This window comes from Haliotis rubra, unplaced genomic scaffold (genome assembly GCF_003918875.1).
Source record: "Haliotis rubra isolate DU_JTF1 unplaced genomic scaffold, ASM391887v1 Scf76, whole genome shotgun sequence".
NCBI classification, from domain to species: domain Eukaryota; kingdom Metazoa; phylum Mollusca; class Gastropoda; order Lepetellida; family Haliotidae; genus Haliotis; species Haliotis rubra.
In genome coordinates, this window is record NW_025767479.1 from 1594237 (window position 1) to 1612532 (window position 18296).

Genomic DNA, 18296 nt, shown 5'->3' on the forward strand with positions numbered 1-18296 from the left:
AACGAAACACATGTGATACATTTGGCCTCACCTGAGGGAAGTGACTTTGTTCAAAATTGCCTCTGTTCACCCAGCAGAAAATGGGTATCCGACGGGATATGATATGTGACTATTTACTCCCTAGCGCCTCACGACCGCCTCCGTGGTGTAGTGGTTAGAGCGTCCGCCCGGAGAGCGGAAGGTCGCGGGTTCGATCCCCGACCGCGTCATACCAAAAGACGCTAAAATATGGTCCCTGCCTGGCGCTCGGCATTAATGGGTACAACAAGGACTGGTCGGCTTGGAGTCAGTATAATGTGTCTGAGTGGGGTATTCATGCTTCACTGCGGCATGGTATCTCAGTGAGCTAGCACTATAAAACCAGCTTCAGTCTGGGCTAGTACAAGCAGCCGCACATACACATACACATGCATTCACGTCGTCATATGAGCGAAATATTCTCCAGCGCGACGTTAAACCCAATTTCACCTCACCTCACCTAGCGCCTCACAGGCAGCTTGGGTTATCCGGGGTAATAATTATCCCATTGTGCGTTTTGAGCAGGATATGAAGCCTGGAAAGGCGCGTTATAAATATTCAGCATTCTTATTACTGTTTGGGTCGAACCAGAAGTTCGCATTGTTTTATTTATTGTTTTTATCTATTTATTTATTAGCACCATACCAATGGTTCTGGGTTTCAATCACCTGCATCCTTTCCTGCTACCCCCCTGCTCCAAGATGTCCAAGAGTCATGAAATATTGTGACAGTTGCATTGAGCGTTAAACCAAAGTCTCTGATTGATTATGGCAGAATTAACCTTAAACCACGTCAATGCCTTTCACTTGCAGCTTACAACGTGGCCATTGCACGCCTTTCTTCGCCTATTACGTTTTCGAACAGAATCAACCGTGTGTGTCCACCGTCGGATCTGTACAATGTATTCCGTGCACCCAGGACCTGTGTGATAGCAGGGTATGGAAAACAAAATACGGAGGGTGAGTTTAATTGATGGCCAAGTCATCCTAAGGGTCTGTCAACAGGAGTTGAGGGGAGGATAGTGGGTGAGTGTGTTTAGTTTTACGCCGCATTCCGCAATATTCCAGCTACATGGCGGCGGTCTGTAAATAATTGAGTCTGGACCAGACAATCCATTGATCAACAGCATGAGCATTGATCTACGCAATTGGCATATAATGACATATGTCAACCAAGTCAGCGAGCCTGACCACCCGATCCCGTTAGACGCCTCTTACGACATCGATCGGTTGCTGATCAATTCTAACCCGGATGTTCGCGGGTCAGAATATTAGAGAGGTTAAAGGGTAGGAGTGTTTAGATTGAATGTGGTTGTTTTGTATTTAATCCAGGTGTCCACTGCCTTTTATAACTCAAATTGGGATTCCGGTTAAAATGTACTGTAACCGACTAGCAATATAATATGCCTTTCTTATGATTCGACAAAATGGCGTCAGTTGTCAGGGTTCAGTGACGTGAATGCTTGGTTCGTTTGGCGGTTGACAGATTGATTGACTGATTGTGTGGCTCGATGCTAAATGGATTGTCTGGTACAGACACCATCGTTAACAGTCATTCTACCATGACTTCAGTAAACACTGGATTGTGATTGGTTAATTAAAGTCATTCAGAGGTATATAATCACGTTATACAGGTCTCTGTTTTCCGTGCGCAATCATACATGGTTTACGGTAATGCACTATTTTTGTCTACCCACTAACATGGCGGACACCGAACAACCTACCGATGCATCGATAAATTACGGCGATTTTACTGTCGGAAATTACACATATGTCTTTAAAGATGGATTTAGCGATGACGGGCACGACTCACTACTTGCGTAAATCACAGCAATAGGTGTTTATACATACAAAAGTACTTCGAAAGCATGGAAACAAATATTCAGTCGAACAAGATCAAAACACCGTCTGCTTTCCGAATAAAAATTCAGCAAAAACAAATATGTTTACGTTGATTCTATGTTATGTCAGAATAGATCCAGCAATAGACTGCTACAAAATTTCCGTGTTAAATTTATTATCAGCTTTCGTCAACGATATCGCCACTGATCTTGATCCGGTAACGGAGGATGCATTAACATCGAACGCCGAAGAAATTTTAGATTCTAATGCCTTCCGTCACATAAAATAAACAGTTGGGTTATCAATTCAAACAAAATGATATTTTGAAATTTGTACTGTTTCAAATTTAGCGGTAGTAAAACACAATTAGATCTACAGAATCTGCAAACCGTTCTGTTTAGCCCAACATATTTTTCTTCTAAATGTATAATATCGTTGAAAAAGTTATTTAGCTTAGTCATGATCCCTCTTATCCATTACACTGCTTGATCTAAAGTAGTCTATTAAAGTATAATTAATTACCTTACCGTGTTTATGCCAGAGGTACACCCTTGTGTCCTGATCCATCCTTTCGGAAATATCACCACAAATCTGGCTCTTTGTCAACAGACTCGCGAACATGCCAGCCAATCCGATTCAATTTGAATTCACTACACTTTGAAGCCACTAGGTCACAAAACACTTTCCAAAATGTAGAAAATAATATCCGTAGAATCGAATTTGAGCACAAAGTACACACATGAGTGTGTAAGTCACCACAGCTGTCGCACGCAGACGTAGAGGTGCGTGAAATCGTCAAGTTGACAGGGCGCAAAATTCAACAGTATCTAAATTCGGTACAACATGGACTTCTCGTTACAGCAAAAGCGCCCTACTCTTAAATTTTGTACCAGTACCAGTAATTATTAGATATCAAAGACTATCTCAGTCATACAATCAGGTTAACCTTGCGCAAACTGTCAGTGGCTCTCCTGTCGCATCTTTCCAAATGTAAACAATGACTTCGAGAAAAGGTCAAGGTCATGAGGTTGCTGCCACTATTCTGGTGGGGAAAGGGTCTACGGTGGAATTTTCAAATGTGAACCAAGCTTTTGAAACTTATTTGATATATGTTTTCCAACTTATCAGTTGATGATTGGTGATTGATGCATTGAAAAACAAAACGTGATTTGTTATTACTGAATCTGGAGTTTGTTAGTCATTGACGGTTTGCCACCAAACACCCGTTTCGGGCGATACCACTTGAGATTGGAATGCGAGGCCGCTTCACGTATTGACTCGTAACCAAAGAAAGAGCTCCACCTGAAATTGTTCATAAAATTGTCATGGTAGAATGGAGATAAAACCTACTGTGTGGGAAAATCAGAGGTATATAACGAAATTATAATAGCTCTAAATTGTTCATTTAAAACCTCACGCTACGCGTTCGGTTTTAAATGAAATTTAAACTATTATAATTTCGTTATATCCCTCTGATTTTCCCACAGAGTAGGTTTATCTCCTAATTAGATAACTGGGTCCTATACTCTAGTCAGGTACCCACACAGGTCCTCATGTCACGAGAAACCTATGATCTGTAATCTCCATTGCCGACAACACGTGATGACTGTAGAAAGAGCTGACTAATTTTCGGATCAGGACGCCTTGAATTGTGACCTGGCAGATTTTACCCCAATGACCTGGGCATATGTGATCTTCCTATGCTACTAATCGATATTAAAGTATTTATAACCATAACCTTATCATAATCCTAGCCCGTTCAGGATGGATGCGCTATCCCAACCTTCATCGCCGTGGTAACTGACGCCCTGCATTAATGGCATGGCAAAAATAATAATGATCAAGGAAAGATAACTCATTTCAATCATTCACTAATCATATGCAAACAAGTAGGACTGTAACCAGTATGAAATACGCAATGCCGCAATTGTGTGCTGGCGATTAGGTGCCTGACTCTGAGGATGTGGGTTCGAATCCCGGATCGGACTCAACCCAACAAAAGTACTAGAATCTGTACTTTACAAAGAAAGTGTAAAACCAAATATAACATATCTTACATGTAACCTGATGTTTATTTCAGAGAACGTTCATTTGTCGAACACCAGCATCCGCCAGGTTTCTGATACTGTTGTGATTGATGACAGCCTGTGCACCATGCTAAGAGGGAAAACAGTTCAACCTCCAGCTACCCATTGCGCTTTCCTAAAAACACCAGGCTCGGGACTTTGCGTGGTGAGTGAAAATCCAACATCGAGTGCTTTCCCAACCAAGTACACATTTAACATCTATTGCCATCGATTTTATATTGTCACTTAAATTATGCTAAAATTCATTTTTGATTTCGGTGTTAAGGGCGGTAGTGGGGGTAGCCTAGTGGTTAAAACGTCCGTTCGTCACTCTGACGACCCGGGTTTGATTCCCCACATGGGTACAATGTGTGAGGCCAATTTCTGGTGTCCCCCGACGTGATATTGCTGATATTGCTGGGATGTTGCTGTGTGAAGGTGATAATTTGTAAACATGACTACAGGTTGAAATAGTTTGAACATATCTGATGCAAGACACTGTTCACAACAAGTGACATAAAAAACCCAAACCAAATATAAGCACACAATTCACATACAGAAAGTATGTAGTTCAGCTTTCATCATCGATAGAATGAATCGGAACACACTTACGTCCGACGTCTTCAGAAAATATTATACTTGAAAACGCTGTGCTGTTGGAAGTTCGGGGAAGAGTAGTTGGTAACCTATGCTTAAGCCACGACAAACTGGAAGGCATGGCCTGACTGGAGAGATGCATGTGATTGTAGTAGGAGTAGTGCAACATAAATCACCGGTTTGTCTGGACTATTTATTGGCTGCCATCATGCTTGTTTGCCGCTCTCCTAGTCCTGTCTCACACTCACTGTGAAAGTTTCCTTTTCATCCATGGGTTACTTTCACGCCCCCCCAAATTTTTTTAAAAAGATAAAAAATAAAAATATATAAACAACAACAAAAATCACAACAACAACAAAGAACACCCCCAAAAACAAAACAACAACAACAACAAAACCCCAACATCTAATGCAGCAAGTCTAGATTTTCTCGGGCTCTGATTCTCACCTCACTAGGGCCCCTTTTCCATATTAATTGAGTTCTTCGTTTCCATCAGTTGGTTGGTGTTTTGGTTAACTCAGCAATATTCCAACGTCAGCAATAATCAACCACACAATTCAGTGATCGACAGCATGAGAATCGGTCTACGCAACTGGGATAGTTGACATTTGTCAACCAAGTAAGCGAGTCCGATCCCGTCAGTCCACCAATTCTAACTCGGATCTTCACGGGTACTGCCATCACGCAGATGGAACAGTGTTGTCTGCGAGTTTAAACTACGAACAACGTGTTGCTGAACTTTTGAGAGCGTTATCACGAAGTCGTAGCAAATGATGAAACTTTAGTGTTGTTTCAAATTCCCTTCAGGGTGACAACGGGGGTGCTTTGGTCTGCCAGAACGATACCTTGGGTTACTGGACAATAGAAGGAATCGCATCGTACCTACCTGATGGCAGCAACGGCGCCTGCAGTGGCCAGGTCAACGTCTTCACTGACATGAATGAGGTTTGGGGATGGATGCAAGACGTCATCGCGGCCGCAGTCTGAGCATCGTGCAACATCATCAGCGACTGATGCATCATCACCACAAATATGTATGTCCGCAAAGAAACGGATTAATCAATAAAATGTGCATTTCGTAATTGTTTTATTTTATTATAGAACCTTCAGAATGTAATTTTAGATGAGAACACACCTGCTCATATGAGTAAGCAACATAAAATTATATTCATTTTCTCCTGAAATTTGAGATATATAATTATAGATAACCAAGAAGCACGTGTTATCTTTCCTTGTTATCGTCCACAAGGAATCGTGCTTCTCATGTAGTACATTGATCGTTTATAACCAGTTTCTGTCTATGCGTTTCTAATGGGCTCTGTGGTATTCTCGTTTGAAAGGTCATCCTGTAGGATTTAGCGCACACTCGTACATCTCCCATTGTTTACAAATCAAAAAGGTTTGTATGGAAGTTTGAAAATTTGATGCATCAGTGACAAAAGTGATATCCGATGCAATTCACTATTTCGACTTGTACTTGTACCATACCAGTGCTTTTTCAGGTGAACAATTGACTAACCTTTGCATCTGTTTATGACGGTTGTGACGGATTCGCTAACATTTCGCTTACACTTGGTATAATCAGTGCTTAATAGTGATCCATAAATACATGACATTGTCGGAATTGTACAATCGATTCTTTTAGCAGATATTTCTTATGGATGTGAAAGGGGTTTGTACGCTTATTTATGATCTATCATACAAATCTATTTATATACAAATCTTATTATTTTCACAATAATCACTTTCCTCCAAAAAGCTACACTACATGTCATGGTAAAAGGGGCTTGGACAAGATTCCCACTCCCTGTAGCACCGGAAGATTATCTTGTCGATCCTTTTTGAAAGTTCGTAGATTTACAATCCTATAGAGCAAACTGGTTGACCTTTCTTACTGTAGCCTCAGCACAACCTTATATCAAGAGAGGAACGTAAAAGGGGCTTTCGTCGCCGATTTGTCCTAACTATATAATGGTTAGGCCGCTGACGTAAAACCGGAATGTATTTTTTAGATATACTACCCATCAAAAGATGAGACTCACTAGTGTAAATGTAGCCACTTACTTCAGTCAACTGTTCTAAACTAGATTTTGCAAAATCTTCCATACTGTTTTAAAGTGTTGTTTACACATGAACTGATGTATTGTCAAACAAATTCGTAAAGTTGAAATATTATTGTCATGATTTCAATAAATGATGAAACTCAGTGAAAAATGTATGTATATATATATACATACATACATAACATATAGTGAGTGCTTTAAGTGAGTCTAAACTATTGATGGGTAGTATATTTTATTAAAAGTAAAAACAACCCTTGGTGAAACCAACCAGTACGGAGCTGGTGCTGAAACACCAGGAAATAAACGGGACTCGAACACACACGTAGGATTAAAGCAGCTGTGCGTACAGTTGATCATTGATCGTGCATTGTCCGTTCCAGACTCCATTCTTTAGAAGCTGCCGTCATATACATGCTCAATGCATCATTTAACAACTAACAAACTGACAACATGCGTGTTGTCCTCATGTAACCAGCCTTTCTGTGTTTACTTGAAATAACCTCAGAGTGAATGCATCTCTGAATGTTGCTTTCGGGGCTGCTTTAACTTGTTATTGTCATATACCCTGGTTATAATGCCATGGTTTGTCCAGGAGAAAATATGGCATTATATCCAGGGTGGCATTATAACCAGAACACTTAGAGAACTGCTGACTGAGTTTAGTTTTACGCCGCTTTTAGCAATATTCCAGCAATATCACGGCGGGGGACACCAGAAATGGGCTTAACACATTGTGCCCACGTGGGGAATCGAACCCAGAACACTAGAGAAACAGTGCTGATACGAAGTCGGTGTATTTGGCTGAGCGAATCTTCTTGCGGGCAGGCTAGATTGAGTCATATTCAAACTTGCTTCTGTTGTTGGTGACTTCACCCACAGTTCTTCTTTTAACTGCGCCATCCCAGTTAAGTGAAGTGATCATCTATTTTCTGATGAGATGCAGTGGGATTGAATGCAGGGTAGTGGATGATATGTCTCTTTTTTCCAATGTCTAAGATGCAATGTTTGCGCTTAGTAGCCATGATTCTTTCACCATTGATGAGTTTGGTCAATTAATCTGAGTCGTGCCAATTAAACAGTTAAGGTATATATACTACAAACAGCTAATTGACATTATAACCAGGAGAATGACTTTTGTTCCAAAACCAATTGGCAAATGTTATTATTTGCACTTTACAAAGTTGTTTTGGATCCTTACACCACCACGTCTAATTCCTGATGTTTCTAATGTCTATAACTGTATTTACCTACTGATTTGATGGAACATAAGGAAGATAAACCGTGGCAAGTTGTGGTGGAGGTCACATTCTTGTCGAAAATCCATAGAATCTACCGTTTTTTAAACCCTGGTTCAGTCATTGGTTTCAGTTTGTTGATTCACCTGTTTCATTTTTGTCGTAATAGTATGGAAAAAATGTCCTCGGGACCCAAAAATGTTACACAACCAGTATATTTGCAGATGGGTTCATTTTTAAGGATTGGTACAGATGAACTGACAAATTATTCAATGAGTTGACACAACCCACCGAATTTCAATGAATGTATTTGAGAATTAAACACATGTCAGAATATAAGTAGTGAATAGTGTATGCTTGTCGTAACACGTGTAATTGCAGGTTTTATATATGTTTGTGGAAAATTACAAGGTTACCTTGACAGTCTTTATAAAAGAATGAACGATGTTTTAAATGCTTTTCTAATACTTTTGAGTTTACAGTGTTTGTGTTTGGCGGACAAACATTATCGGACAATACGTTACTCAACTTTCCGCACTCTTTAAACTGATATAAAATCAGGGGTGTTAATAATTCGTGTCATATCGGATCCCCTTCTGACGTTGTCGCCATGCTCCTCTGGTTCAAATTCTCATTAGCTCTCATCTACCTTTCCGCCTGCAAGGATGGTGCACTTTCATTTGTCTTCAAACCACGTAAGTTTTGATTTGTGTATTTTGTATGCAGAAGATAACAACAATGAACAAACGTTTAAAAATGATATAGTGCCGAGGGTTTCTTTGATTATATCTTGTTCAATTCAAGCGAAAAGACCCGGTTCATAATCATAAGGAATGTTTTCTGTTGTACCATTCCGATTACATCATTAGCATGTGAGGGGCGGTGGAGTAGCCTAGTGGTTAAAGCGTTCGCTCGTGACGCCGAAGACCCGGGTTCGATTCCCTACATGGGTACAACGTGTGAAGCTGATTTCTGGTGTTCGCCGCCGTGATATTGCTGGAATATGGCTAAACACCATACTCACACCATACTCACTCACTCACTTCCTCATTAGCATGTGGTTAAGCATTTCACTGTCTCATGACCGAAGCACCTTCCCCTTCTGCCGGCTCTTCTCGGCTCATTCGGCCCGGCTCGGTTTCACGATGTTCTTTAGGGCACGACTGAGCATTTCGTTTCCCATTATTTGTATTCTCAGTCCAATCACATACTTGGATCATTGTTTTGATTTAGGTTCGTGTGGGTGGGCAAGTGTATTCATTTATTTAAGATCTTTAGCGGTTTTTCACGCAGCAGCGGGTTTATCAAAATCAAGTTCAATGTAGATATTCCTTGATATGTACTCATGGCAACCGAACAGTACATGTACATAACTGCTTGTACCTTGGAGTGATACTAACCTGCAACCTCTTGATGTGTATAGTCCTTCACACTATCATCTGCCATAGGGAGACTTTTGACGTAAAATTCAGTCACAATTATCTCGGCTTATCTTGCTTTACTTTATTAGCTAATATTTCACCTAGTCAGTAATTCCAGGTGTTATATACAACAGATTTGCAGAGTTAATTGTAATAAATATACACCCTGTAAATATTTGATTTAACGTGCATCATGTAAATATGTTAAAATTCGAAATACGTTTCGATTAGGGGTGGTGATGGGGTGGTGTGGTGTGTGGTGTGGTGGTTTGTGTTTAGGTTGTGTTAAGGTTTTCAGACGACAGCTACTTTCATGTGTTTTGACTGTAAACTTGTTTAGATAGAACCCACCAAATGTGTAGGATTTAAACACATCCCTAATCGTGCTTAGATTAGGGATATTGTGTTTAGGCGGTGTTTAGACTGTGCGACGCTGTTTATTTCATGTGTTTTGACCCTAAACTGGTTTAGATGGAATAAATAAAATGTTTATTCAGTACAGGATCTATAGGATCTAAACCCATTTATACATTGTGTTTTACATGGTGTTTAGACTGTAAGTTTATTTCATGTGTTTGTTTAGATTATGGGACATTGTGTTTAGGCGGTATTTAGACTGTAAGATGCAGTTTATTTCATGTGTTTCGACCCTAAACTTTTTTTATATAGAACACTCCAAATGTGTGCTCAGTTTAGGATTTAAACACATTCCAAATATAAAACGTCTTCAGATCTAAACATTGTAAGCTCGCTGGTATCACATGGTAAACGTGCGTCATTCCGACCTTCTACCCATTTTGTAGCTCATACTTCTGTTATAGTTACCGACAATGTGTTGGGATGTGTTTAAGACAGATCTCGGTACAGAGATTGTTTTTGGTTCAGTTTCGTGAGCCAGAATAATTTCACTTTCTTTTTAAGCCTCAACTGATTTTGTCATCAACAATTCATAGTTAATTTAAAGTATGAAATATTTTTCTATTCCATTTTTCAGCATGTGAAATTCAGCAGCATACTTGCTATGACCAGAGCGAGTGTCCACCGACTACCGAGAGACTGCAATCCCTTTGTTTCAATAACGACATCTGTTGCGTTAGACTTCAAGGTATAGTTATATTTATTATAATATGTATGGAAATATAATAAAAAAAATATGCGAACTACCACTCCTTTCGTATCTAAGTGGAGTTTGATTGAGTGTTTATTGTTAACAAAGGCATGCAGCAATATTCCAGCTGTATGGCAACCGTCTGTAAATAATCGAGTCTGGACCAGACAATCCAGTGATCAACATCGTGAGCATCGTTCTACGCAATTGGGATACGATGACAGGCGTCCACCAAGTCAGCGAGCCTAACTGCCCGATCCTGTTAGTCGCCTCTTAAGACAAACATGGGCTACTGAAGACTAATTCTAAACCTGGATCTTCACGGGTACCTAAGTGGCGTTTAATTAAGATATGACTTCAGTTATCATTATGATATGCCTATCGAATCAATAACATATTTGTTCTGTATCACATTTCAAACCTTTTTCTTCTGTTCTTTTTAGTATGTTGAATAGATCTTGGTCGCATGCATGTGTAATATTTTTCAAACTGATTTACACCTCGAACTGATTAGAGCAATTGCCCTCTGTTGATTGTGTTTTCTGATTGTTTTCTTCATCAATACACAAATAAAAGAGTATCGCAACACCCAAATACATATGCTGTCTCTTTGTGTCAATATATGTTCTACAAAGAACAGTGAGAGCAGCATTTGTTTACACTAATAATATATTCAAATATGGATGTTGCGATACTTTTTTCTTGTGTATATGTTCAGATTTTGCATGAGTTTTTTTAAAAGGGGAATTTGTGTTTAAGTTAGCTATTCAAGCATCAGGTGGAGACCTTGTTTTGACTAGGTCTTCAGCACTTTGTTACTTCTTGTGCAAGGTAACTTTACTAAACCGGGTTGTCAGTGATTTGTAATCTACACTTACTGTCTGGTTTGATGACAGGCTGACTTGATACATCTGGATATTGTTGATAGTGGCGAAAACAAATCAAAACCAACTCATCCTAAAAGTGTAGGTCGCTCCATCACCCGCGAATACAGTTCATCTGTGTTTTAGTCGCTAGTTTTCAGTAACGAACAGTACATGTACATATGGCATATTCTCGTTCAAGTCACCTCGCAAGTCTCGTTCAATTCTCGCTTAAGCGAGATGGAAAATAGCTAGCGTTCAGTCCAGTGAGGGTCCAGATTACAAGCAGACGAACACTTAGTTTTTCTCAAATTTTTATTGGACAGAAACAAATTATTCTTTTTAAATTGAAAAAGAGCCCCAGTGAGATGGCAGATTCAACTGGACCCGAGGAACACTTTAACACTCCAGAAAGGGCTGAGCGGAATGGAAAATAATATGGTTCATGAAATGTGAGATAGACTAAAGATGACATGGTACAGAGGGCAATACTTCTCGTACAAAATCTGCCCAAGCCCTGCAGGAATTTGCTCTTGAAATTGCTCGAAAGTCAAGCAATGGTAGGTTAGACACAGCTTGTGTAGACCTCTTCTAAGATGTGAACAGATGTACGTCACTTCCACCAAGCAAAGGGGTCGTATATGTTCATGATTGATGGGGAAACGTAGTGTATAGAAAACCGTTGGAGTATTAACCATGTTTGTATTCTGCCCAGTTGAAATTGGGATGAAAACAAGTACAAGCACAAGACGTTATCTATTGTAGAGTGCTCCACAAACCCTTGTGTTAATGGAAAATGTGTCGTTAAGGACGGCGTGAATACATGCATCTGCGATCCCTTTTTTTCTGGTGACAACTGCGACATAGACGGTAAGTTTGTCCAAGTTTGGCGAAAATAGCATTACTCAATTTGTCGCTAGATTATATTACTCTGTCAGATACTTACCTTGTCATGCCAGATGTCCGAAAATATTTTACTGTTGGATATGCCAGTGTACTCCGTCAAAGCTACAATTTGAAGATATTAAATATACTGAGGGAAACAAATAAGGGAACACCACACCATCGTAGTGTTCCTATATTTATTCTCAGATTTTCACCCATAGTGCGATACAAAGCTTGTGAAGAACCCTGGAAATGAATAAAGGAACACTTGTACTTTTATATGTTCCCTTTTTTGTGTCCCTCAGTTTATATTGGTCCAGGCCCATCTGCAGCCGGCAAAATTTTGAATATTGCTGACGACGGCAAAAACAAAACAATGGGGATTAATGACATCGACAGATCCAATGGGCTTGATTTTTTGTGATTATGTGATGCTTGTAAAGTGCCTGTTCTCCTGACTTCCGTCACTTCAAACAGCAACATTAATTGTAAACCTATGGAGACATTTGATCCCATTGATGTACTGGGAGATGTTGATTTGTTTCCAGTCTGTAACCCGAGTCCATGTGGAAACCATGGGTCCTGTTCGTACGATTCCAATGCAGCAGGATACACATGCTCATGCCGAGATTTCTATTCTGGTCCAAACTGCGAAAGTACGTAACTTTAAGTGTTTCGTTGATCATCGTAGTCGAGATGAATACGTCATGCATGATGCAATGTTAAAATGGCCATGTACGAAACCTTAATGGCAATAATGACTAAACAATGAAGAAGAAAATTTTTTGTTACAAAACCGGGCCATTATTCCCAGGGTTCTTAATTTTCCGGGTAAGCACTGGGCATGTGCACCTGACGAGGTAATTGCGCGCTATTTATGATTATTATTACACTGCAGTAACAGAGAAAGTGAACTAATGCAGTACATGATCTCTGACGTGGGGCCGAGGACTAGACCATCAAACAGATGCAAAAATCACCATCGAAGTTGCATTACTGATTCTAAATAATCGAAAGTTGACTTTCAGAAAAGAATATGAAACTACATTCGATTTAAGGCTTGTTAATTGCATTCATATCAAAATGCCTTTATTCATGACTTAATCAATGAATTAAGCAAATATATACACAAAGAACTTAAGCACCCCCTCACGATTGAATGACCCAAATGTTTACCCTTTGGGGCACATCTGGGTCATGACTGGTCGTCGTGTGCAACAAAGGGATCCTCCTGTACAGAACCTGGCCCAACTGAAAGCTACTTTACAGGAGAAATGGCGTAGACTGCCCCTTCAGAGGATCAGGAGGCTGACAGGGGGTGTGAGGAGGAGAGCCATACTGACACTTGGAGGTTACACTCGGTATTGACCTTGAATTGTGTAAGACACGCAAAATGACATTTCGAATGTTATCATTCGCCATTACGTTCAACATTAAACATTCCATGGCCATACATGTACAGACATGGTTTTGTACGATAATCAATATTTTTCATGAAATCAACATGGCTTCCAATCATTTTGTCGTTTTTATGAGTCAAAGGATCGTACGGGTCGGAAAAACTCATGTTTTCCATCGTGGTCACCACGAGAAGTTATATGTCCTTGTTGAAAACACCGCGTCCGTGGTGTAGTGGTTAGAGCGTCCGCCCGGAGAGCGGAAGGTCGCGGGTTCGATCCCCGACGGCGTCATACCAAAAGGCGTTAAAATATGGTACTTGTTGCTCGCTGCCTGGCGCTCGGCATTGATAGGACTGGTCGGCTCGGAGTCAGTATAATCAGAGACCATATATGGTCTCTGGTATAATGTGTCCGAGTGGGGTATTCATGCTTCACGGCATGTTATCTCAGTGGGCTAGCACTATAAAACCAGTTTAAGTCTGGGCTGAGTACAAGCAGCCGCACATGCACATACACGTACACATGATTGAGATATTCTCAAGCACGACGTTAAACCCAATTTCACCTCACCTCACCTTGTTGAAAACCTATCTTTGCAAAATACAGGGGGGCGCTTAATTAAGTTCTTTGTGTATATATTTGCAGAAAGTGCACTGGGTACCCTTATTTACACGTGTAAGTATAAGTGAATCAACAATCGCAAAGTCAGCACAAGCAGCAGAGTTTCATATTTCTTTCTATTGATGTGGCCAGAGAAGTTAATACGTATGACGTGGCATTGGTTTCTCAGGCATACACCATATTCCCCCCAATGCCACTGATCTTCCTTCTTCCTACATAGCAAGGGAAACTATACCATCTTGCCGATCCCATGTAAAGTAGACGTGTCGTTCATTAAGATTCCAACTGTTTTAGCCCCTCCCCCTTGTGGAATGCCGCTGACAGGACGGTTCCTCAATGGAGTCGATGACGTAGCACCTGGCAATCCCTGGCTCGTCAAAGTCGGCGCGGTTTCGGGACCATTGCCATGTAGCGGTGTCATCGTCGACCTTGAATGGATAGCTTTGGATGCATTTTGCCTCGTCAGAGTGTAAGTATAATCAACACTTACGTAATACACTATTGAATTACTGCTCACGTGGTCGTAATACTGCTGCAATGGAAGGTTTGCTGTGTTATTTTAAAATGAATATCAGTGTGTGCTTCCGTGACGTGTGGGCAGTGAAAAGGCTTAAAAATACTACGCTGAACGTTTGAGGGAATGGAACCTATTAAGTTTGAATTTGACTTGGACCCTGTTTTTTATTAAAAAACCCGTTCATCTGGACCCTGTTTGTTTAATTTACACAAACATTTGGCTGTTCTTGTTATAACGGTCATACATAGCTAAGTTACATTGAAACAAACCATGCTATTTCTGGACCTTATTTGTCACAAAATTACAATGAAAACTCCGTTCACTCTTCCTGCAATGGACCCTGTTTGTCCTAAGTTACATTGAAATCCCGGTTAATCCCTTCATCGGGTTTTGGATCTGGTGCGGGAAGGTGGAAGACATTGTTATTATACCAAACGGACCGTGACGCGTGCTGCATATGAAGTAGCTTTGTAGCTGGGACAACTCTCTCTGTCGGTCTAAATCAGATATGTTACGTGTGTTTGGACATCGCACCCTAAACCATGACAGTTCCTCCGCCGAATTCGTCGACCGAATGCAATCAGATGTAAAACGTTCATTTATCCAACGGTAAACACGCTGTCTTCAATCTCGTCGGTGAAGACAAAATCGTGATTCATCACTAAACCAGACTCGCTTCCAGTTTCTAATGTTCCAGTTCCAGACTCTACGACACCACAGCAAGCGATTGCGCCGATGGGAGTCACTCAGAACGGGGGCTACAACTGGCCTCTTGGTCGAATCCCCACTTCACGCAATCGACTCCTGATAGTTTTTCGCTTTTCGGGTGATCTTGGGCTTAATTGGTCTGCAGGAAAAATCCCATAGGCGAGATATGGTGCTCTGATGAACGTTAAAATGTCGGGCAACTGCAGACTGCGTCTCCCCAGCTTCAAGGCGGCCTATGGCGATGTTTCGATTGGCGGCACTCAGTCGTGGCATGCTGATTTCCTCTTTTCCAAGCAAATACGAATGACAAAATTAAACACAACGTTTGCCTTTTTATAGTGATCGATACCGCATGCTTACTTGCACGTGCATTTATTTTGGATGTTTTCTTGGCGAATATTTCTTGAAACGCTTCTAAAACATGGGGAAAAAAGTTAAAATTGACGCGCTTTGGCGCTCAGGCTGTTTCAATCACACACATAAGACGTTTTGGAAAGAAATAGTATATTTGTATTGTTTTTGTTGCAGCTACGTGAGTACAATATTCTCAAAAACACCTATGCGTTTCTTTTTCTTGAAAAGTGTATACCCAAGGTAACCTATGTGTAATGTACAAAGCAATATCTACGGGGCCAGGAACGCTTAAATCGTGTGTCATGTAGAAGACGAAGAATCTTAATATTACGACATACGTATTTTATTCAGATAATACCGATGGACCTTTGCATCGTTCAGTTTCTTCAATTCATTAATTGGTTTTCAGTTGCGGGCTTGCTTGTGAAGTGGTAATCGGGAGCTACGATGGAGCCGCCCCCGACGGGACAGAACAACGGAGGTTCATTATTGGCTATAGTGTTCATCCATTAGCCGACCCAGACATCGGAGGTAACTTTATTCACAAATACTACAGATAGTTAGTGCCGTTGTATGAAGTGCGGACCGGAAGTACCTGTCCAACCGGAAGTGAATGGGTAGTCATAAAATGAATTCAATGCAAAACATTTTAACTCGAAATACCAGCCTGGGTTTTAAGCCACATTTATACATGTAACAACTGGCTTTTACAGTTTGTGGAAATCCGGTAAATGCATTTATCATACAGTGGATAGCGTTCTCGGCAAGATAAAGCCAACGGATATTTGCGGTATCCTCAGGGGTCATACACGGATATCAATGCAAATTAGAGAGGTCAAATGCAATTTTTAGGAACTACTTTCACAGTGTAAAACAAGCATGGCATCACGCCCATCTATCGGCGATCGTGTCCGGATTGACGGCAGAGGTTACGGTACTGTCAGTGCTTTGATCCAAGACAATTCATGTCTGGTAATGATAGATGGAGTGGATTACGAAGCGAAGACATATTTTAATATGCTTACGAAGATACCGGTTCCAGTCAGTGTTAGCAAGCATGCAGAACATGTCACGCGAACAATTAAAGTGCATTTGTTGTTCAAATGTTTAACTGAAGGTTTCTTAAGTTCCACACAAGTTTTTCAAACGTAAGCTAAGACTTGTTGACAACAGTACGTGTTTTAACATAAAAACATATGGGAACTAGATGACCCAAGGCAGTCAATTGAGTGATCAGTCGAATATTGTGTCACCGAGCTTGTGACGCAACGTATTACTACGCACATATATGTGACGTCATAGGTACCTGCGCACACTCCACGAAGTTTAGTTTCATTATTTGTGGCAATTGAAATCGCATTTTTCAAAATTATAAAATAAGAATGACATTGTATGATAAATAGGTTATCACACTCGTGTGTTTTGGGATTCATAATATCCTGCATTCGGAATAAACATTGTATTTAATATTTTTTTATTAAAGTCAGTTCTCAAATCAAGTGGGCGAAGGGCGCTGAGGTATCGTTAAATCCTTGTCAATGCTTGTCAGTTGTTCGAATTTTACTACGGTAAAGATCTGTCCGAACCATCCCAATGTTTGAAGAGTATATCAAAGTGTCTAACGTCTAGTACCTACATAACTGTAGACTTTCATACTCAGCAAGCTTACGATAGAGATAAGTATTGCGTAACACTTTAGGGTTACTTAAGTACAGTACAATACAATACAATACAATACAATACAACGTAGTTTATTAAAGTCGCACCATTTGTAAAACATGGTTTAAAATACAGCGTTTTGAATATTAAAACGTAAAAGTGCAAATTCCACCCACAAGGGTTATGAGAGACTGTTTTATAAAGTACTAAATACTTATAAAAATGGTGAAATGATATGTATACTATGTAGGTATAATTTAAAGATAAAAATAATATAAAATGTGTATGATATGATAAGACTGTTTCCCTAGCCTAGTATACTAGTAGTTGAAAAATTGATAAAACTAACTCTCTGCCCGGAGACGGAATGGCTGGTGTTTTGATCCCCTGCCACACAATGCCCAAAACACGTTAAAGTCACTGTGGTACTTGTTGTTCCCTGGCCTGTCACTCGGCGTTTAAGGGACAGCGCAAGGACTAGTCGGCTTGGAGTCAGCACACCGGGTGTGTGTGATATTCATATTTAACTTCGGTTGGTTGTTTTGTTTGTTGTTTAATGCCGCACTCAGCTATATTCCAGCTATATGGCGGCGTTCTGTAAATAGTCAGACAATCCAGTGATCAACAGCATGGGCATCGATTTACGCAATTGGGAACCGATGACATTTGTCAACCAAGTCAGCGAGCCTGACGACCCGATCCCTCTAGTCGCCTCTTACGACAAGCATGGGTTGCTGAAGACCAATTCTAACCCGGATTCTAATGGGTTTTTACCAAGGCATGGTATCTCAGTTGGCTAGAACTATATAGCCGGCAATAATTCGGACATGTGGAACCAGCAACATGTAAGTTACGTAAGTGCAGTTAACCCTCATTCATCGCACTTCAACTCTTTTACTGTTTTCTACTTTCAGCTTACGATGTGGCTTTGGTAAGACTT

The 18296-nt window shown here is 40.4% G+C and overlaps 1 protein-coding gene across 1 annotated transcript in view; it reads left to right on the plus strand.

The window, feature by feature from the left end:
* LOC124260312 (neurogenic locus notch homolog protein 1-like) overlaps positions 1–12761 on the plus strand; it is a 42164-nt gene extending 29403 nt beyond the window's left edge. The window contains exons 19-20 of the mRNA XM_046694591.1: positions 831–977; positions 12646–12761. Coding sequence (XP_046550547.1) covers positions 831–977; positions 12646–12761 — 263 coding nt within the window. The remainder of the gene's footprint in view (positions 1–830; positions 978–12645) is intronic.
* Positions 12762–18296: the final 5535 nt, after the last annotated feature.